This window comes from Sus scrofa, chromosome 6, assembly GCF_000003025.6.
Source record: "Sus scrofa isolate TJ Tabasco breed Duroc chromosome 6, Sscrofa11.1, whole genome shotgun sequence".
Taxonomy (NCBI): Eukaryota; Metazoa; Chordata; class Mammalia; order Artiodactyla; family Suidae; genus Sus; species Sus scrofa.
Genome location: NC_010448.4, coordinates 52,256,388 through 52,279,245, shown reverse-complemented (window position 1 = coordinate 52,279,245; position 22,858 = coordinate 52,256,388). Strand labels below are relative to the sequence as shown.

Here is a 22,858-nt window from a genome sequence, read left to right as displayed (position 1 = left end):
GTGATAACGTTTGTGAACTGCTTACTTAGAATCAGATCTGGCACATGGTAAGTGCTCAATAAACATTCAGTACAGGCGAGGGGTGGGGAAGGTGTGGAGGAGTCCTCAGTGCAACCGCGGGGATCCTGGTCCCTCCGGTAGCTGCGGGAAGGGGCGTGGTCAATACAGGGGGCGTGGTCCAGGCTTCAAGGGCAGACCAATGGGGCGCCGAAGGGCGTGGCCCTGACCTACATGGGCGTGACCTTGCGCGGGTGGGAGGGGCCAGGCCGCTGTGGGAGCCTCCGGGAAGAAGATGCTCGGGCCAGCAGCCGCCGCCAGCCCCGCTGCCGCTGCCGCCCGCGCTCGCTGCCCCCCGGGTCCCCACTAGCGGCCGCCTCCGCCTCCCACCTCCAACTCCGTTCCTCCGGCCCCCCGCCCCGGGCAGGGTCTGGGGGGCTCGGCCCTTCCCCCCGGGGAGCAAAGAAGGGGGTCCCTTCCTCCAGTGGTGTGGCCAGTCCCCGGCCTCCGTTATCTTGAGAGAGACCCCACCCCTCAGTTCTCTCTGGGCCCTATCCGAGACCCCCTCTGCCCTCCGGTCCGGCACACATCCGCTCTCGAGGCTCTGTCAGCCCCCCAGATCCAGCTCCCCCCCTCCTTCCCTCTTCGGGGCTCCCCCTCCCCCATCCCTCCGCCGCCGCCCCCTCCCCCTCCCACATCCCCCTCCCCCGTCCCCCGCCCCCCCCACCATGAGGATGATGGCCGCCGGCGCGGTGCACGGCCTCTTCACGGCCTCCGCGGCCCCGCAGCCGCCACCGCCCCCGCCGCCGCCGCCGCCGCCGCAACCCCAGCCTCCCCAGCAGCCGTCGCCGCCGCCACAGCAGCCGCCACCGCCGCCGCCGCAGCCGCCGCAGCAGCAGCAGCCGCCGCCCCAGGCCCCCCCATGGAGTCCGAGGCCCCGGATTCCCGCAAGAGGCCCCTCGAAACGCCCCCCGAGGTGGTCTGCACCAAGCGCAGCAATACGGGAGGTGAGAAAGGGCTGCGGCTCGTTGTGGGGGAGCGGGCAGGGGGCCTCGCCTTTCTCCATCCTCCTACCCCCCCCAATGGCAGGTGCAAGGGCTGTGGGGAGGGGAAGGACGCCCCTCCCTAGACTGGGGAACGGAGACGGGAGTTGGGGAGGGAGCCGGACCCCTTCCCCCTCTCGCCGAGGCCCGGGGCTGGGAGCTTTGTCTGCGTGAGAGGGGTTGGGGGGGAGGGGGTGGTAAGTGTCCTTGGGGGCAAGCAAAGGATGGGGGGCGTGAGTCCCTCCAAGCCGGTGTCTCTGTGTCCTTGAGGGGTGTGTGATGTGACCCTTTCGGGGCAGGGGTGTTCCGGGCTGGCGTGTCCTGGCGGGGGGAGGGGAAGGAGCTGAAGAGGCCTGTGGACCCGGAGTCTCCCAGCCTTCCTCCCTGGGGATGTCCTGAGCAAGGGTTGTCCCGGAGGGAGGCATGTGTGGGCCATGGGCGGGATTGTGCGTGGGGACAAGCTGGGTGGGTGTGTTGGGTGACATGGAGGAATAGGTGGGTGTGTAAAGCTCAGTGAGAGAATGTGTGGCTGGGACAGGTGTGTGTGTGTTCATGTGTGCCTGTGAGTCCTGTAAGGCCCAGACATTAGGGATCATGGATATGACAGGAAAGAGGGTGTGTGCGTGTGTGTGTAAGAGATAGGGAGAGATGAGAGGGGCTTGGCTCCATGTCTGAGACCCTTGTAGGGGTATATTTGGCAAGTGTGTGCGTGTCACCCCAGGGGGGACTGGTAGAGTGTGACACATGAGTGAGAGCGTGTATGTGACATGCAAGGGGGTGTGTGTGGGCTGCCGAATGGGCTGGCTCTGGGTGTGAGCCATGAGAGGCTGTGTGGATCAGGGGAAGGCAGTTCAGTGTGTGTGACACAGGCGTGTCCGGGGTGGAGTGGGACCAGGAGAAGCTGATGGGGGTATGTGACAAGAAAAGAGTGTGGGTGTGACTCCAGAGAGGCTGGGGCTGGGTGTGACACACGGAGGTGTGCAACAGTGACATCAGAGGGGGGTGTGTGCAACAAGGGAAGGTGGGTGTATGACAAGGGAGAGGCTGGGGCTCTGCTGAAATTCACAAGGGTGTGTGTGTGTAACAAGGATAGGGAATGACGGGGGCCCAGGTGACAGCAGGAACGTATGCATGTGACACCCAAGGGGTGTAAAAAGGGAAGGTGTGTGTGTGACATCCAGGTGAGTGTGTATGTGTAACAAGGGGCTGTGTGTGAAAAGGTTGGTGTGGGGATGATTCTGTGTGTGTATAACAAGGGAGTGTGTGTAGTGTGTGTGTGTGCATGTGTATGATGCCTGAATGTTTGACAACACAGAAGGGGTGTGTGTGTAAAACAGGAGTGACCCTCACTCTGTGTGTGTGTGTGTGTGTGTGTGTGTGTGTGTGCATGCGCTCATGAGGAGGTGTGTGTAGCAGAGAATGAAAGCCAAGCTGGAACTCTAGGTGTATGTCTGCCCGTGGGGACGCAGGACTCGGCGGAGACAGGGCAGGTCAGGGGACTGAGAGTCCAGCCCATTGGCTCCCTGGAAGGACAAGACCCCAGAGCAGACAAGGCCCTCTCAGCGGTCACCTTGGCCAAAATCTCAGCTTCCTCTGGCCTTTTCCTCCAGATGGGAGAGGGATGGCCTCAGGCAGAGCGCGCTCTTCCCACTCTGCTCGTAGTGGGTGGGGTGGGGACCTCCCACCTCCTGTCCTGGAATGAACAGGAGCCGAGTCTGTCCCTCCCTTCCCAGCACCCCCTGCCGCTGTCCAGGTGGAACAGAAATCGGGGAACCCCTGGCTGCCTGTGAGGCTGTTCAGCGGAAACTGGAGGAAAGGGAAGTTGGGGGAGGGGTGGGAGGGAGTTTCCTGTCCTTCTTCCTGCTCCCCCACCCCCAGCACACCCATGAATGTGTCCCCGCCACTTCCTTCCCTCCTTCCTGCCTCACTGCCATTCCCAGTCCTGGTGAGGGTCGGGGATCCAGGCGGTTCCGGAGCCCAGCCTGGCAGCCCAGTGCCACCCCTGCTGGCGGAGGTCTCATCCTTCTTTTATAGGGGTTGAGATGCTCAAAATCTGATCACTCCGAACAGCACAAGCTAACAGTGTGATGCTGCCAAGGACGGTCAGATCCAAGTGTTTGGCACCTACTAGGAGTCAGGCTCTGAGATATGGGTTAATTCCTAATACAGCCCTTGGAGGGGGGGCGGGTGATTTGAGCTGCTTTTTCAGATGAGGAAAACTGAGGCTCAGCGAAAGGGAGCCACTCGCCCCCGAAGCCACACAGCTCATAAATGGGAGAGCTGCAATCTCTCCAGCCCTGGACCGCCCAGCTCCAGAGCTCATTCAGACACTTTGCATCCTGCCTCCTTCAGCAGTGGGGAAACTAGGATGAGCCCTTAGGGACCCACTCCTCCAGACTCTCCCCTCCCCTCCTGTTGACCCAGGAGGAAACTGAGGCCTGGGGATGCAAAATTACAGTCCTCCATTTGTGGAAACACTCAGGGACAGAGCTGGGCAAGCATCTGGGACGTTCACCACAAAACTGAGGGCTGCTTCCAATAAAACTTTCCTGTCGGTGGGATTCTGGGTCAGTCTCACCCTTTTTCTGAGCCTCAGTGTCACCATCTGCCAAATGGGGAAATAACAGTAAACCAGAACGATGATACTCATGGTAGCTCCCAACAGGATTGCCTGACGCCTTACACGCAGTATTTCGTTTAATTCTCCCAATGCTATGATGTAATAATAATAATAATGAGTGGTAATCCCTCACGTTTGTAGTGCTACAGCGCACCAGCGAGTATTATGGAAGACACTCGGCATGAACCAAGTATTTAATAATCTTTATGGAGTGGCGCACCTGAATCCGACGAGGAACCATGAGGTTGCGGGTTCGATCCCTGGCCTTGCTTTGTGGGTTAAGGATCCAGCTTTGCCATGAGTTGTGGTGTAGGTCGCAGACGCAGCTCAGATCTGGCATTGCTGTGACTGGTGTAGGCCAGCAGCTGTAGCTCTGTTTTGAGCCCTAGCCTGGAAACCTGTATATGCCGTGGGTGCAGCCCTAAAAAGCAAAAAAAATTTTTTTAAATCCTTATGGTCTGATGATGTTGCCCATCTTACAGGTGACACACTGAGGCACAGAGAGGTTAATTCACTTGCCTGAAGTCAGTCAGCTGATAAGAGGCAGAGCTGTGATTTGCACTCAGGAGGCTGGCTCCCTTGTGTGAGTAGACATTAGAGTGACCCCCATGTTCAGGTGAGGAAACTGAGGCTCAGCGGGGTGAGGGCCTTTCCAGGGTGTCACAGCAGGTCATGCCAGCCTGGGCAGATTGGGCTCTTGCCCATCTTAGGGGCTGATAGAGGAGATGGTGGCTGCTAAAACTGGCTTCTGGGCTCTGTGACCGGCAGGCAGATGCCATGGGAAGGGAGCTGAGGTGCTAAGGATAAGCGGGCTTGGATCAAGAGCTTGAATGGAAACTGCAGTTAGAATCTCACCCCAGAAACAAGAAATCGCAGTCTGGTGGCACAGTAACAAAGCAGGTCCCCCTTGAGTACAGATGATCACTCTTAAGGTGCCCCTGGAACGGCCCCCATACTCCTCTGCCTGTACTCCCACCTCTGTCACCCCCATGTATACAGAAACAGCAACTCCCCACCACATGCACACACAGGCATCCCTCACACACCAGCCAGGTCTTGCTTCCAGCATCCTCGCCCTTTAACACAAAGACGTCATCACCAGGGACAAGAGGCCTTGAGTGAGACCTTCCAGGGTTCATCTCATCATTGTCAGGTGTAAATTATTTCACTTCTCTGAGCCTCAGTCTCCTCATCTGGAAGATGGGAACCAAAAGATCCAGCTCTATGGCGCCAGGCTGTTGTGTAGGTTAAATGAGACTGTGTGTGCGAGGCACACGGCACTAGGCCTGGCAGAGAGTAGCTGTTCAATAAACAGTAGCTATTATTCTTGTTACCAGCATCATTGTCATGGTTGCTGTTACTACCGCTACTATGACGACAGAAAATGCCGCTCCTGATTCACCGCCCAGCCGTGATTTGTCCCCAAAAAATCGTACCTCATCCACCTTTCTCTCACTCAAAGGCAGTGTCACAGCTCAAAGGCAGCATCACACCTTTCAGCATCTCATCCCTTCAGAGGCACGTTTCAGTTGTCTTACGTGTCTCCCAAGGACCAGCAGCACCATCCTTCCTAGGAAGACATCACCCACCTAACGCCCCGCCCCCTTCGATGGTACCACTCCTGCACCACACCCCCGCCTTCTCTTGTCTTTCACCAGCAACATCCTCTCAAGCTCACAAGACAGTACTGAGCCCCTTCATCCTCAGACTCCCACGGGACACACCCGCGCTTCCACCCCAACCTCCAGACCAGAGCAGGTACCATGAGTACAGCACCCCAACTTTGGTTCCTCCCCACCAAATATACTGTCACTGAAAACAACACCTCTGCCGCATCCACTGCTGCTCTGCCTTTGTCATGAATCCCCCCTACCCCCATCCCGGTCACCTCTCAGGGTCAACTCCGTAAAAAGTGCCACTTTTTTTTTTTCTTTTTTTGGCTGCCCCAAGGCATCTGGGGGGAGCTTTGAGCCACAGTCTTGATCTAGGCCGCAGCCGTGGCAACCCCAGATCTTTAACCCACTGTCCGGGCCGGGGATCGAACCTTCGTCCCAGCACTCCCAAGAGGTTGCCGATCCCATTGTGCCACAGCGGGAGCTCCCAAAAGTGCCACTCTTAACACAGCACCCTAAATGTCCTGGGTAGATGAGTATTATTTATGGAGATGGGGGCGTGTTGGTCACTTTTTGGAAGCCTCTGTAAGCGTTCCTGAGGAGGGTGAGCACAAGGAGGGGGACTCAGAACGACTAGAAGGCGGAGAGCCTGGGTGGACATGTTGAAGCTGCAGCAAGAGGGAAACCAGGAGAGCTGAAGCTGACCTCGTCAGTTGCTGTCCAGTGTGGGAGGAGCTGTCTGGACCCCCCCCCCGCCACCCCCCCCCGCCGCCGCCCCCCAGGAAGAGCTAAGAGGGGGTGGGGGATGGGTGAAAGTTCTGGCATCTAGATTCTGCTTCAGTAGAAAAAAAGCACTTCTTCAGGGTCAGAGCCTTGGTTGTTCAAGCAGGTGGGACGCGTAAGGTCTGGGGGCTCCGGTTTCAGCTGAGGGAACACGTCTGCCCTTTGCGACCAGGCTGGCTGGCAGATAGAGCGCCTGGCTTCTGCCTGGAGGAGGTGGGCCTCCCTAGACGGGAAGATTCTGAGCAGGAGCCACGCGGAATGTGGGCCACCGTGGGGCCTCCTGGGACTTAGAGTTCTGAGCTCTTCCAGGCTGGGGGTCCCAGCTGGACACACTCCATAGGACGCTGGCCTCTGAGGAGGGGCCCCCAGACTTTCACTAGTCTGGCATGGGGACCGCCAAGCACTCACAAGGTGATTCAAGGGGGTCCACGGACACACTTTTAGGGGATCATTTTTGGTTTGTATTAATGTGCTTTGGGAGGAAGACACACAACCAGCCCTTTCCAATTCTGCCTATTAGCAATGATATTTTTTTATTTCCATTTCATATTGGCGTACAGTTGATATACAATGCTGTGTTCATTTCAGTGTATAGCAAAATGATTCAGTTATATACATACGTATACATATATCCATTCTTTTTCAGATTCTTTTCCCATATAGGTTATTACAGATACTGCGTAGAGTTCCCTGTGCTGTACTGTGAGTCCTTGTTGATTATCTATTTTATATATACATGTTAATCCAGCAATGAGGAGGGTTTTTTTTTTGCTTTTTAGGGCTGCATCCATGGCATATGGAGGTTCCCAGGCTAGCAGTCAAATTGGAGCTGCAGCTGCCGGCCTACACCACAGCCACAGCAACTCAGGGTCCAAGCCATGTCTGCAACCTACACCACAGCTCACAGAGATACCAGATCCTTAACCCACTGAGCAAGAGATAGAACCTGCGTCCTCATGGATGCTAGTCAGATTCGATAAGGCTGAGCCACGATGGGGAACTCCCAGCAGTGAGGTTTTAAATGTCCTCTATTTTAAATGCATTTGCATTTTAAAAGTGAGTGGACTTAAAGGGCATGGACTCTGTCTTGTTCCCTGCTATGTCTCCAGGACCTAAAACAAGGCCTAGCACCTAGTGGGTGCTTCAGAAGGATTTGGAGTTCCTGCTGGGTGCAGTGGGTTAAGGATCCAGCCTTATGTCTGAGGTGGCGGCACGGGTTCAATCCCCAGCCCAGTGTAGTGGGTTAAAAGATCCGGCGTTGCCACAGCTGTGACATACATAGGTCAGGGTCAATCCCTGGTCCCGGCAACTTCCATATGCCACGTGTGCAGCTGAAAAAAAAAGAAAAAAGAAGGATTTATTGGAGGAAGGGAGAGAAGCAGCAGGGAAATAATAGTACAGAGGGCTGCACCAAGGCCAAATTCAGGGTGAGAGTGAGCAGCACCTCTGGCAGTGAGTGGACACTCCTCCTCCAAGAAGCAGGGAGAAGCCTGGAGAAAGGTGAGGAAGGAAGTGGGGTCTCTCCCCTTGTTTCCTAACAAAACCCCAAACTTTAGAGGCTCACGTCCCCAGGTGTAGAGCCCTTCTGTGTATAGAGCCCCCAGTCACAGGGCCAGACACTGCGATGAGAACTCTACCACTGTCCACGAAATGGGAACTATGCACAATGATGCTGATAATGATGGGGCCGTCTGCTGTTTCTCAAGTGGTCTGTGTGCCTAAGACACGCCTAAGTACTTTACAGTTTCACATATAATTAACGACAGTAACTGTACGAGGTAGTGCCATCCCGTCCTCATTTTACAGATGAGGAAACTGAGGCCCCCAGAGGTGAGGTGACTCACCCGAGGCCACACAGAATTTGTATTCAGTCTAGGGCTGTTTCTGCCACTTCATTCGGTGGTTCTCAGACAGGACCTGAGGAAGCATGGAGGGGGGTGACGGGGATCCCCAGTTTTCTTCGGAGTAGGTGGACACATTCCAGCTTCATGAGGGAAGGGGGGGGCGGAGGGCTTGGCTGGAGGGAAGATGAGGGATGGGGTCAAAGAAGGAAGGAGGACAGGTTCTAGCGAGAACACACTCCCCATCTTTCCGAACCTCTCAAAGATGGAGAAATAGCCCCCATCTCTGTTAAGCTGAGGGGCAGGGCAGACGAGGGGCGCCCCCTGCAGCCCCGGGGAAGGGAATAATTTCTTGGCTGGGGGTGGGGGGTGGTCAAGATGATTGCTGGAAAGGCACCCTGGGGGGTAAATTACCCAATAGGCTTAATGGTCTAATAAGGCAAGTTTAAGAGGATTGCCTCAGACTAAAGGAAACCCCTTAATTCTGGACCCGCTCCCCATGCCTGCCAAGCCTCATCCAGCCCCTCGCCGCTATATCTCCATCTTAACACATCAGGGAACCCAGACCTTCAATTTTAAGGGACCAGGTGAAGATGGGCAGGGCTTCCAGCACCCCCCACACACACACCTCCTTTTAACACAGCAGTTTCTCTTTAGCTGCTCTGGATGTGAGACATTGAAAATAGGTCTCCTTTCTTAAAAGAAAAAGTTGAGAACCACCAAAGAATGGTCTAAGATCGTAAGCTTTGGAGTAACATGGCCTGGCTCATCCCTTCCATTTCCCAGGGTTTACTGCATGCCTACTATGCGCTGGGCACCGCGCAAGTTCCTGGACACAAGGGGGAGCTTCGGTGACATGGCCCGCACTGGATTTCTGCGCACAGTACTCCGAAAGCATGAAACAGAGGGATCATCCCCTCCTCAGGGTTCCAGGAAAGCTGCCGAGAAGGGACATTTGAGGGGGGACCTGAAGGACAAGAGGAATTCACTGGGGGAGGGGAGTTCTGAGCAAGGAGAATGTGCAAAGGCCCTGAGGTGGGAGAAAAGAGGGACGTTTGTGGAACAAAAAGGGAAGTGTGTCTGGTGTGTCTGAAGGAAGATGAGGATGTGAAGCAGAAGGGTGGGCAGAGCCTAATTGCAAAGGGACTTATTCTCAGAAGGCTCCCGAATTTCTAATTTGGGAGGACATAGGGACAACGGTTTGGTTAGGAGAGGTTAGGCACGTGCTTTGGGACTGCATTAACAGAGGGCTTTACATGTGACCAAGAAAACTGGTCACAACCAAGAATGACCAAAGAGGAGTTCCTGTCGTGGCTCAGCGGCAGTGAATCTGACCAGCATCCATGAGGACGCAAGTTAGATCCCTGGCCTCGCTCAGTGGGTTAAGGATCGGCGTTGCCATGAGCTGTGGTGTGGGTTGCAGACTCGGCTGGGATCTGACGTTGCTGTGGCTGTGGTGTAGGCTGGTAGCTGCAGCTCTGATTCACCCCTAGCCTGGGAACCTCCATATCCTGCGGGTGCAGCCCTAAAAAGACCAAAAAAAAATTAGAATGACCAAAGCCCCGTAAAGGACCGTTGGCACCCCAAGGTCTTTGAGGCCGTTCTAGAGCATGTGGTCTTCAGCAAGGGAGGGTGTGAGGCTTGGGCAGGCCACCACTGAATCCGAATTGCATTGGAATCTCAACCTGGCAGCTGTCTTGGTCCCCTTGGGCTGGTAGCTTCACGTGTCTGTGCCCTTCTGTGCTTCGGTTCCCCCTTGGGTAAAAATAGACCTCATTCCCTGAGCAGTGGATGAGCTCAATCTGGCAAAGCATCCAGCGCAGCACTGAGTCCCCCTCTGGAGTCCAGCCCTCCTCCTCCTCCCTCCCCGCTTCCCTGCTCCCACCTGTCAGGCCATCACTTCCTGCCTGGATCCATGCAGTTGCCACCTCTCTGGGCTTGTCACGGTCTGCTTCCCTCATGAGCATCAGAAGGATCTTCTGGAAACCTAGGAGAGACCATATCTGCTCTAAGCTTTCCCCGAGCTCCCATCTCACTTGGAATACAAACCACACTGGCCCACAAGCCCAAACCTTACCCCACCCCGCCCCACCCCTGCTATCTCTACACTTCTCAGCCCTTGTCTCCTCCCTGCTCTCCCTCTCCCCTCTCCCTCAGCCCCGGCCACCCTAGCCATCTCACCCTCATGCCAACAAGCCAGGCACAGCCTCACCCCTGGGCCTTTGCACTTGCTCTTCCTCCAGGAAGCCACAAGCTTCTGTCCCCTCCTCGCAGCTGGAGACAGTACAACGTAGTGGTTCAGAGCATGAACTCTGGAGCCAGGAGGGCTTCAAATGTCAGTCCCACCACCTACTAGCTATGTGACCAGGGGCAGTTTCTTCACCTTTGTTTCCTCATCTGTAGCAGCGGTGGTTGTTGTTGTTTTAGGTACCTCCCTCATGGCATCCGTGCGAATGTTAAAAGAACTCACATTTCTAAATTACTTGGAACAGAGTCTAGCGCATACTAGGTGCTGTAGAAGTGTTTGATAAACAAAGAATGCTGCGTTCTTGGGAGGGTTTTTCTGGCCACCGGATCTGGCAGTGCAGCACCTACACCCCATCCCCTCACCTGTCTCTTTTTGTTTCTTGGTACTTAGGGCCTTTCGAGGTAACATTGTGTCTGTCTGCCCCCTTCTAGAAGTGCTGTGTGAGCACTTGACTGAATCACTCACTAAGACGCTTTTGGCCTTATTTGCCTCCTTTGCGAAATCGGGGAGCTTTGTTTTCTTCATGGCTGTTTCACTAGAACAGTGCCAAGCACGCAGCAGGTGCTCAGGAACTGTTTGTGAATGAATGAATGAATGAATGAATGAAGAGCATTGCATGTAGGATTTTGCTCACTGCTGTTGTCTTGGCCCTCGCTCCTCTGGGTTACGTCAATCCCAGGGGTTTCCTAGCCCACCTCACACCGGTGCCTCCCTGAAGGTACCACCCAAAGGTGCAGACCCCTCTCCCCTGACTCCCCTCCCCGCTGTGTGCCCCTGCAGAGGAAGGGGAATACTTCCTGAAGGTGCTGATCCCCAGCTACGCGGCGGGCTCCATCATCGGCAAGGGAGGGCAGACCATCGTGCAGCTGCAGAAGGAGACTGGAGCCACCATCAAGCTCTCCAAGTCCAAAGACTTCTATCCCGGTGAGTCCCAGCCTAGCCCACACACCCAGGCCTCCCGACCCTCCCACCTGGGTCCTCCGGAGGCAGGAGGGCTGTCCTAGGGGCGGTGAGCTGGGTAGGGGGCCTCCCCTCCCCCTTAGGGGACTGGCCTGCCCTGGCCCCAGGGGCCAGGCCTGAGCAGATGGGGGTGGGGGCAGGGCAAGACAATGGGCTGCTGCATATTCATGAGCTCATTTGCATGATGTGTTGGCAGATGTGCCCCTTCCCACACACCTGCCCCTTTGGGTCAATTGGAGGAGCTCGGGGGGGGGGGGGGGGAGGCGCCAAGGAGGCAGGTGTTAGGGCGTCTCTTGGGGCTTGGGGGGCAGCCAGCCCTGGTACACAGACCCTCACTCTTTCCCTTTGGATTTCTGAGTCCCCCCATCTCGCCCAGTCTGAGTGGTCCTGGTTTTCTAGCTGTCATTCTTTGTATGTCTCCCATTCTGTTTCTGACTCGCCCGTCTCTGGTTCCCTAAGCCCCCATTCCCATCGCTTCCCTCTGTCTCCTGCTCTGCTTTCTGCTGTCCTTCTGGTTCCACTGCAACATCCCCATGTCGGTTCTCTTAGTCTTGCTTTCCCCCCTGCCCGCTTTCCGCTTCCTCTCCCTTGCTGACGTCCCGTCTCTCCCCCCCCCCACCGTCTTCTCCTCTCCCTCCACCTCTCATAACTCACGCACACCTTCTCTTGCTCTCCCCGCTCTCTCTGTTCAGCCCCCACTCCCCCGGGATTTAGTAGCACCCCTCGATGGGGTCATTTTCTACCCTCATTTCTCTCCTCCCCTGCTTACCCATCTCTCTCTTTATATTTCTCTTTTCCCCCTAAGTCTCAGCTTCCTCGTGGTTCTTTTTCCCTCTCTCCAAGGCCAGCCTCTTTTCTGCCTCTTCTCCAGCTCTGTCTCCCTTCCTCCAATCGTAATTTCTCCGGAGCCCCCCACTCCCTCATGCCACTCGCCCCTGCATATCGACCTCCCAAGACCAGCACCTGAGCTTTGACATCTAGGAATCCAGGGAAGGCCACCCGAATTGCATCTTTGGTCCAGTGCTGGTTCTAGTTCATCCTTAATCCCCTTGGATTTTTTAGGTCAAACACCAGAGCTGGAGCCCAGGGTCAGGACAAATTCATATTCTCGCTCCCTCCCTGTCTCTCTCTCTCTCATTCTCTCTCTCCTGCCTCCACCCCCCCGCTCCTCATCTCACTAAGCAGCTTTGGCAAGAGGTTTAGAGAACAGTCCAGGGAACCTGGCACAGCCCCCGTTTCTCTTCCACCCTGGCCCAGTTTCCCCTACACTCCTCTAGACTGCAAGGTACGGATGAGACCTCTGCTTGGGATATTCATCCAAGGACACTTGGTTCCTTGCCCCTGGATCACATTCTGTGACATGGCATACGTCATCCCCTCCCAACTCAGTGACATACCCCACTGGTCAGGCAGCTGAGAACCTCAGAGGACGGGCCAGTCACTGACTCTCCTGGGCCAAACACGGTTCAAACAAGCAACGTGAACCAGCATCTCTCCCCAGCCCCTGGACGTGCAGCCCCGCTCTCTATCCCTGAAATAGAACTTCCAGATCCTGGCTCAGAGATAAAGGACACAGCCCAGTCCTGTCCCCAGGACTTCCCAGGACCTGCAGGAACTTAAGAAATGGCAATGCTGGAGTTCCCATTGTGGCTCAGTGGTTAACGAACCCGACTAGTAAACACAACGTTGTGGGTTTGATCCCTGGCCTTGCTCAGTGGGTTAAGGATCTGGCATTGCCGCGAGCTGTGGTGTAGGTCGCAGATGTGGCTCAGATCCCCCGTTGCTGTGGCTGTGGTGTAGGCTGGCAGCTGTAGCTCTGATTGGACCCCTAGCCTGGGAACCTCCCCATGCCGCAGCTGCAGCCCTAAAAAGACCAAAAAAAAAAAAAAAAAAAAAAAGAAGAAGAAGAAAAAAGAAATGGCTATGCTATTGCTTGAGCATGTGTTCCTCTGCTTCTGGCTGATACCTTTCGTGCATTCATTCAACACGTATTCTCTGAGCATCTTCTCTATGCAGCACCTTGCTGGACAGAGATGGGTCACAGCAGTGACTGAGACAGTCCAGCCTAGCCCTCTCGGATCTCACATCCCAGGAGGGGAGATGAACCGAGACCACTGATGTCCTAGAGTGGTCAGGGCTGGGGTGGGGAAGCCCAGAAAATGGAGGGAGGCCAGACAGGGCACCCAGCCCAGCCTGGGGGTGGTGGTCAGGAGGGGCTTCCTGGAGGAGGAGGTCAGAACAGTAAACATGAGTGAGCTAGGTCAAGAGCAGTGAAGGGTGGCCTGGGGAGATGAAATAGCGTGTTCAAAGCTGGGGGCGGGGAGGGGGTGTGTGGTTATTCCATGTGACTGAAGCATAGAGAACCGGTGAAAAATGACAATGGAGAAATTGAAAGGGTCCTCTGGGCCTAGTTAGTTCACACACACACACACACACACACACACACACACGCACATGCACACACACACGCATACACACACACACACACACACCTGCACACACATTGCAGTTATGTGACTACTACATGCAGCAAAAATCTACCTGCCCCTTAACCCAAAGGGAGGGACAGAACACACAAACGGTGTCCCCTCTTTGGTACAGGAAGCCCAAGCCCCAGAGTCAGTCCTTCCAGGTCATATGTGGAGAAACTAAGACCCAGAGATAGGTACCTGCCCAAAGCCACACAGTCTCTGAGGTGGCTCCTCAGACATTCTAGTGATTCTAAAACTCTTGATTTTGAACACCTGCCTGAAGTCCTAGACCCAAATCTAGCCCCAGAAATAAATAAATAAATAACACACACATACACACACTTTTTAAGTAAAGTTTTCTTGGAGTTCCTATTGAGGCACAGTGGAAATGAACCTGACTAGTATCCATGAGGATGCAGGTTCAATCCCTGGCCTCACTCAGTGGGTTAAGGATCTGGTGTCACCACAGATGTGGCTTGAATCTCGTGTGGCTGTGGCTGTGGTGTAAGCCAGCAGCTGCAGCTCCGATTTGACCCCTACCCTGGGAACTTCTGTATGCTGCACCTGCGACCAAAAAAAAAGTCTCGATTTATAACATATTTGCAGCAAAGTGCAAAATCTTAAGCATCTGCTTAAGAAATTGAGACATTCTTTTTTACTATCGAAAACATAAAAAACAAAACTGCAATCATTGTGTGCCTTTCCCCAACACACCCACACTCCTCACACCCCAGATTTAGCACAGGGTGGCTCCGTAGCCCAGACGCTGAAACCAGACACTTGGGTTCAAAACCCTGATCTTTCCCTACTAGTGAACTTGGACAAACCGCAGACCTCTGTGCCTTAGTGTCCTTAGCAGTAAATTAAGAATAATCCAGAGTTCTCGTCATGGCTCAGTGGTTAACGAACCCGACTAGTGACCATGAGGTGGCAGGTTCAGTCCCTGGCCTCGATCAGTGGGTTAAGGATCCAGTGTTGCCGTGAGCTGTGGTGTAGGTCGTAGATGCGGCTGGGATCTGATGTTGCTGAGGCTGTGGGATAGGCTGGCGGCTACAGCTCCAATTCGACCCCTGGCCTGGGAACCTCCATATGCCGTGGGTGCAGCCCAACAAAGACAAAAGACAAAAAAAAAAAAAAAGAATAATCTTATTGCCTGCCTCATATATTAAAGGAAACAAATGTATATAAAGTGCTTAAGATGATGCCTGGTGATAGTGTTATGTAAGCACCAGCTGTTATCATTAGACATTCTTTCAGGGTTCAACAGAGTCCCCCAAAGCTCCTGTGGATGCTGGTTAAGAACAGCAAGCGGGGAGTTCCCTGCTGGCTCAGTGGAAACAAACTCGACTAGTATCCTTGAGGATGTGGGTTTGATCCCTGGCCTTGTTAGGTGGGTTAAGGATCTGGCATTGCCCTGAGCTGTGGTGTAGGTCGCAGACAGGGCTTGGATCCCATGTTGCTGTGGCTGTGGCGTAGGCCGGCAGCTGCAGCTCTGATTTGACCCCTAGCCTGGGAACTTCCATATGCTGTGGGTGCAGCCCTAAAATTAAAAAAAAAAAATTTTTTTTTAAAGAATGAAAGGGGGTGTAAGCTCCCAGACCCCCTGAGCTGGAAGGAAGCCTCACAGAGATGGTGAGCCTGGTCCCTTCAGCCGCTCTCCCTGGGGCCACCCCATCCCCCGGTTCCCACCCTGACCCACGCCCTTTCCTATTTACACCCAGACGGAGGCAGCCTGTACGCTGACTCATGCTTGGCTCAGACCAAGCCATTGTTCTGGGGTGGAGGGGAGTAAGAGTGAGGAACAGCGGCCCAGAGGAGATGGGGGACGTCACCCACACAAGTGACCCCAGACAGGGACACCCTGACGCACAGCGAGACCGGCATGCCAGGCTGAGGGACGGCAAGCGAGGGGTCGGGGTGGTAACTCCAGCATGCCACACTGGAGTGCCCACGGGACACCAGACACTCACCCCTCAGTGTCCCGGAGCCTGGCACACACTCAAGATCTCTTACAGACCCAGGAAGTGAACTGGTCCTGCAGGCAGAGTCCCACCCAGGGAGACACACACACACACACACACACACACACACACACACCCCACACACCATACACCTAACATGCCTGAATCAGCCAGGCACTCATAGCCTCACCCCACCTGTCTTGGTAGAGTTTTGACTGTAATTCAGACACTCAGACACACACAGAAATGCATCAGCTCTCCAAGCAGCCTTCCATACCGACACCTGTGTCTGCCCATTGGTCCCTTTCTCTTCCTCATGTTCACACCCATCAGTCACAGAGTCTTGTCAGTTTCCTGTACACGCACTCGGACACGTATACGTACATTCCACACACCAGTCATCCATGTAGTCCTTTGAACACCTAGAAGTGCCTGGATGTCTCTTCTTTCCCTTGCACTCATGCGCACACACGCGCACGCACGTGCACACACACACACACACACACACACTGTCATACAATGTCAGAGTGCTAGACATTCATGGTACAGCCTCAGTGCCACTTCCTGGGATTCTTTGTTTCCTACTCTCAAGCCCTCGGACACACCCGGCTCAGCCTCACAAATAGTGTAGATAACCTTGAACATCACAGCGACACCCAAAGTCTTTCCCCGCCGCAACCGCCTTTACTGGAATCCCTCTGTCAGGCGGTCTGTTGATATCTCAGTCTCTCCTGCTCTTTCTCTTCCACACACACACACACAGATAAAGATAATTCAGCCAGTCCTGCTCAGGTACACACATACACACACCTCACTCACCCAAACAGCCTCACGCATGTACTCACACTGGTCAATCAATGTTATTACCCAGAGTCTTTCTGCCACACACACATCCCAGCATCACCCAGAGTTAGATTCTCTTCTTCCTGCTGCCCCCCCACCAATACACACACACACACACACACACGCACACACACACACACACACACACACACAGAGTAAAGGTGCCCAGGTCAGAACCACAGCCAGTATCTGGAGAATCGCCAGCAAAAGCACCCATCCCATCCTCCTTTCTCTGTCCCCCATCTCCACGTTTCCACGAATTGCCTTTGACCCGCTCTGATCGCCCCTCTCCACACCCTTGCCCTCCCCCACCCCTCAGCCCTCCATCTGGTGGGTCCAGGAAGGCACTCAGGCCTCTCTGCTCTCTCCCCCATCCCCCAGCCCTTCCCCATCTTCTCCAAAAGCCCAGAGGCCTTCGCTGCAGGCTTTCAGGGGTTGCCATAGCAACGGGGCCTCGTCCCTCGTCCCCCTGGGGGTGGGCTGAGGACCCGGCCAGCCACACCGATAAGGGGGTTCCAGTTACTGTGGCAACCGTTGCAGGCCTGAGCTCTCCGCTTCTAGAAGGTGGGGGGGGGGGAGTGAATGAATGGTTGCCAAAGCAACCGAGAGCTGGCAAGGGCTGGGAAGAGGCAGCTGAGCCCTGTCTCCCTTGCCCAGGGCTGCTGTGGGCATCGCAAAGCACTTAAGCATCATTCTTCCATCCCCTGGGGTTGTTTTAAGGGAGGGAGAGGAAGTGCAGATAATAATACAGGGATTCCACTCACTCTCCCAGCTATCCATGCCGTCTGGGAGCCTAAGCTTGCCGAGGCTTACTGTGTGACCTGGGGCCAGTCGAGTCCACTCTCTGGACTTCAGCCTTCTCTGTCTATTGAATGGGCCCTGGCTCTCAGGAATGGCCCTCTTCCTGTCTTATGTGTGTGCCCTCTCTCTTCCTTGCTCAACAGGAACCACAGAGCGAGTATGCCTGGTACAGGGCACAGCGGAGGCCTTGAATGCTGTGCACAGCTTTATTGCCGAGAAGGTCCGAGAAATCCCACAAGCAATGACCAAGCCTGAGGTGGTCAACATCCTTCAACCCCAAACCACAATGAACCCTGACAGAGCCAAGCAGGTTAGCGGGGCTGAGGCTGGGTTTTGGTCAAGCTGGTGGGACTAGGGATGAGACACTTCTTTCACCTCCGCAGATGGAGATGGGTGTTCCGTGGGATAAGGGTATACAGCAGTTGTCAATCAGGTACACAGTGGTCGTTAGTATTATTGTTAGGGAGTCAGCCTAAGGACCCCAGACCTCTTGGGGTGACTCGATTTCAGAAAGAGAGGGAAGGTCTCAGAGAATCTGACCCATGCCCCCTTATTCTCCAGGTCTTCTTCTCTCTTCCACCTGATCCCATTGTCTGTCCAAATCACCTGCTTCCCACTTCCTGTTACCACCAGAAGGAACCTCAGTGATACCCCAGCCATGGGCAGAAAAGTCTAGAAATGGCCTCTGGTACTTCCTCTCTCTGTTAATCACAGAATAGGAGTATAACCACCATTTTGGAGAAATGGTGTTTCACTAGGGAGAGAAGAGGCGGGTCCCTCTCCTACACAGCCCTCGCAAGGAGGGTTGCAAGGAGGGGGCAGAGCCTCTCAGTTACCTCAGTTATGGGGAAGCTGCGGCCTGAGGGCTTGGCAGGGAGAAGACGGATCGCTTCCAGGGCCTTTCTGGTTGCCAAGACCACCGTGCACACCGGGCAGGTGGGCTTGCGGTAAAGCCCCTGGCAAAACCCTTGCTGTAAAGCTCCTGACTGAGTAGGAGGCCAAGGGGAAGGAGAACGCCGAGTTGGCTGCCGTAAACGCCCTGTTTTCTCTCTCCTTCTCCGCTCGCCCCGGTGCAAAGGGGTGAGAAGCCCCGGGCAGACAGACCCCTTGTGAGGGTTTCTTAATGTCTGCCCAGAAGCAGGTGAAAGAGAAGGCTCACACCATTGTTAAGTCAACTCTACTCCAATAAAATTAGAGAGAGAGAGAGAGGGCCTCCGTAAAAGGCAGCTGGAATTCTTGGGATTCTTGTTGCTCTCAGGTGGGTGAGACCACAGGTCTGAGTGCCTCTGAGCTCCTGGGGACGCGGTGGGCAGAAAGCCCTGGGAGACTGCTGCGGAGCGGAGCAGAGCGGTCCCAAAAAAGCCTGCCCGGGCTTGGGGCTTGGAGCGTGACTGCTGTCCTTGGTGCTGAAGCGCCCAGGCCAGGCCTCTCCCGAGTCCCTTCCCACCAGCCAGCGGGCCACAGCTCACCCACAGCTATGAGGAGGCGAGAGTGTAGGCTCTTCCCTCCACCTTGGCATTGGCCACAGGGGGCTCAGGGTTCATCAAGAGTTTGTAGGTATTGCAAGGAAAATGGGGTCAGCACCATCTGTGCCTGCAGCTCCCTCCCCACCCCCTGAGCCACAGAAACCCTGGAATGGCTGAGTGGAAAGGTTACAGAACAAGGGTTTTTCCTCTGCCTTATTACTCCAAAGGGTGAGCGAGAGAGCGGCTGAAGCCTCAGGCTCTGGAATCAGACGTTGCGTTGAATTTTATTCTGATGCTTCTTACCTGTGTGACCTTGAGAAAGCGACTTCATTTCTCCATGTAAAATGAGGTGTGTTTTGATACCTCTTTTTAAGGTTAGCGTTTGTTAATGTTGGAAAAGCACTTAACACATATGCCTGATGCACTGAAAGTTCTCCAAAAATGTTAGCGGTTGTTCTGATGGGATTTTTGAGTCAGGAGGCAGAAAAACCTTTTTGCCTTGGATTTCCTGTGTTACTCTGCTTCTTCTTTCCTTCTGTATGCCTCAGTTTCCTTTTTTTTTTTTTTTACAGTGGGGAGGTTGGGCCAAGCCAGGGATTGTAAACTGAAATACGTCCGGGATTCTGCAAGAGCACATAAAGGGTGGGGACTGTAGCCTCATCATGGAGATAGAATGCTGTCCCTAAAGGAGCAGCTGCAGTTCAGCTCCACTTGATTCTTACCCTTGGGGAATGTGGACAGCGTATTACCACAACTTCCACATTTTCAAGAGCAGTCAAAATTTTTTGAAATCAGGAGTTCCCATTGTGGCTCAGCAGGTTAAGAACCTGATTAGTATCCATGAGGACGCAGGTTCGATCCCTGGCCTCACTCAGTGGGTTAAGGATCTGGCATAGCTGGGGCTGCGGTGAAGGTCACAGATGCAGCCTGGTTCTGGCGTTGCTGTGGCTTAGGCTGGCAGCTGCAGCTCTGATTCAACCCCTAACCTGGGAACTTCCACATGCCTCACCTGTGGCCCTAAAAATAATAATAATAATAATTGAAATCAATGGATTTTTCAAGGTTGGCTCAGTTTTTAAAACAGCATGTGGCTGTGGGCTGGCTATGGTCCAAGCACCACCAGTTTGCCACCTCTGGGCTAGACTGGTGGTTCTCAGCCCCGGCTGGTAACTGAAATGTCTAGGTAGCTTAAAACACGGATTCCTGAGTCCCAGCCCAGAACCACTGAATGAGAATGTCTGGGGAGAGGGCCTGAAGAATCTGAACTTGGACTCTAGCCTGGGATCAGATCCTGTCTCTGCAATTCACTGTCTGTGTGACCTTCAGCAAGTGACTTAACCTCACTGTGCCTCCATTTCCCAGTCTATGAAATGCAATAATAATAGTATCTACCTTGTAGAATTGTGCTAAGATTAAATACATCACTCTATGGAAGTATTTAGAAAAGTGCCTGGCATATGATAAGCACTGCCTGCTGCTGTTATTGTTGTTACTATTACTTCTAAATTTCCAGAGTTGCAGACACCTGATGCAGATGGTCCCTGAGGTCTTTCTGGCTCTAAAACGCCTATAATTCTATGGTTCTGTGATTCTAAGATTCTAGACGCATATTATTCTAAGATTCTGCTTGTCTGACATCCTGGGACTCCAGGATTCCATGGAACTGCGTCTGCAGATCTAAGATGCTGTGGTTCTGCAATCTGGGCCTATGGTGAAGGGGGCTTCCCATGTGCCAGGCACTAAGCAGTCACTTTAGTCCTTGAATGTTCCCAGTAATTATACAGAGGAGCTGTGGTTATGTCACTGTCAGAGACGAGGCAATTGAAGCATGGAGAAGCAAAGGCATTTGCTTCAAAATTTCCTGGTGAACACAGTTCCTTAGATGAAAAGTTTCCATCCTTTCCCCATTTCTCTGAGTCGCTGTGTCACAGGAGTTCTGGTGTGGCTCAGCAGAAACGAATCCGACTAGCATCCATGAGGACACAGGTTCAATCCCTGGCCTCGCTCCATGGGTGAAGGATCCAGCGTTGCCGTGAGCTGTGGTGTAGGTCGCAGACTTGGCTCGGATCCTGCGTCACTTGTGGCTGTGGTGTAGGCTGGAGACTACAGCTCTGATTCGACCCATAGCCTGGGAACCTCCATATGCTGTGGGTGTGGCCCTAAAAAGACAAAAAGAAAAAAAAAGAAAAGAAATGCTCTATCACATACTAAATATCTCTTTACTCTTAGAGGCCTGGCTTTGTATATGCTTCCAGACTATCTCCTTGAATGGTCAGACTTTTTTTGTCCCAGTGTTTCTTTAAAATAACTGCTGTATTGCAATATAATCCACAGACTAAAGTTCGCCATTTTAGGAGTTCCTGGGAGTTCCCCTTGTGGCTCATCGATTAATGAACCCAACCAGTATCCATGAGGGTGCAGGTTCCATCCCTGGCCTCACTCAGTGGGTTAAGGATCCAAGGTTGCCATGAGCTGCAGTGTAGGTCATAGATATGGCTCAGATGCCGAGTGGCTGTGGCTGTGGCTCTGGCATAGGCCCCCAGCTGTAGCTCCTATTCCACACCTAGCCTGGGAATTTACATATGCCGCAGGTTTGGCCCTGAAAAGGGGGGAAAAAAGGGAGTTCCCATCATGGCTCAGTGGTTAATGAACCTGACTAGTATCCATGAGGACACAGGTTCAATCCCTGGCCTTGCTCGACAGGTCAAGGATCTGGTGTTGCCGTGAGCTGTGATGTAGGTCACAGACACTGCTCAGATCTGGCGTGGTTGTGGCTGTGGCATAGGCCGGCAGCTGCAACTCTGGCTTGATCCTTACCCTGGGAACCTCCTTATGCCGCTGGTGTGGCCCTAAAAAGACAAAAAAAAAGTTCAGCATTTGACAGTGTCTAAGGTCAGTGGTTTCAGTATATTCGCAAAGGTGTGCACTAATCGCTACCATCTCATTCCAAAATATTTTCGCCACCCGAAAGAAGCCCTATCCCATGAACAGTCATTTTTCATTCCCCTACCCCTTTCCACCACTAATTTACTTTTGGTGTCTATGGATTTACCTATTTTGAATAATTTATATACATTTAATGGTATTGTGGAGTTCCCCCTGTGGCACAGTAGGTTAAGAATGCAGCTGCCATGCCTTAAAAAAAAAAAAGAATCTGACTGCAGCAGCTTGGCTTGCTGAAGAGGTGAAGGTTTGATCCGCAGCCCAGCAGAGTGAGTGAAAGGTCCAGTGTTACTGCACTTGTGGCATAGGTCGAAGCTGCAGCTCCCATTCAATCCTGATCCAGGAACTTCCACATGCCATGGGTGCGGCCATAAAAAAAAAAAAAATTTTAATAGATATTTCTGTGGCATTTTGAGTCTGGCCTCTTTCCGCTAGCATAATGTCTTCAAGATTCACCCATACTGTAGCCTATATCAAAACTTTATTCTTTTTTATAAATAGTATTTCATTGTGTATATCTATTTATCAATCAATAGAAATGGGGGTTGAGGAGTTCCCATCATGGCGCATCGGAAACGAATCTGACTAGGAACCATGAGGTTGTGGGTTTGATCCCTGGCCTCGCTCCGTGGGTTAAGGATCCAGCATTGTCATGAATTGTGGTGTAGGTTGCAGATGCGGCTCGGATCTGGTGTTGCTGTGCTCTGGCGTAGGCCGGCGACTACAGCTCCGATTAGACCCTTAGCCTGGGAACCTCCATATGCCATGGGCGTGGCCCTCAAAAGACCGCAAAGACCAAAAAAAAAAGAAACGGGAGTTGAGGAGTTCCCATTGTGGCGTATCCCTAAGGTTGCAAGTTCCATCACTGGCCTTGCTCAGTGGGTCGGGGATCCAGCATTGCTATGAGCTGTGGTACGGGTTGCAGATGCAGCTCAGATGCTACGTTGCTGTGACTCTGGTGTAGGCCAGCAGCTGTAGCTCTGATTTGACCCCTAGTCTGGGAACCTCCACATGCCACAGGGTGCGGCCCTAAAAAAGCAAAAAAAAAGTGGGGGTTGTTTCTATTTTTTAGCTATTGTGACTATGCTGTTAGTGCACATGCGCGTGGACACGCTTTCAGTTCTCTCGGGTGTATACCTACGGTGGAGTTTCTGGGTCGTATGATACATCTACATTCAGAATTTTGAAGAACTGCCAGACTCTTTTCCAAAGTGGCCGTGTACCACAGATGTGGGATTTAAATCCAGGTCTGCCCGTAAGGATAACAA

At 53.5% G+C, this 22,858-nt stretch overlaps 1 protein-coding gene across 1 annotated transcript in view; it reads left to right on the top strand.

Annotated features, from left to right (window-relative positions):
* NOVA2 (NOVA alternative splicing regulator 2) overlaps positions 727–22,858 on the top strand; it is a 29,933-nt gene continuing 7,801 nt past the window's right edge. Inside the window, exons 1-3 of the mRNA XM_003127231.5 lie at positions 727–1,004; positions 10,926–11,069; positions 17,325–17,491. Coding sequence (XP_003127279.4) covers positions 920–1,004; positions 10,926–11,069; positions 17,325–17,491 — 396 coding nt within the window. The 5' untranslated portion in view covers positions 727–919. The remainder of the gene's footprint in view (positions 1,005–10,925; positions 11,070–17,324; positions 17,492–22,858) is intronic.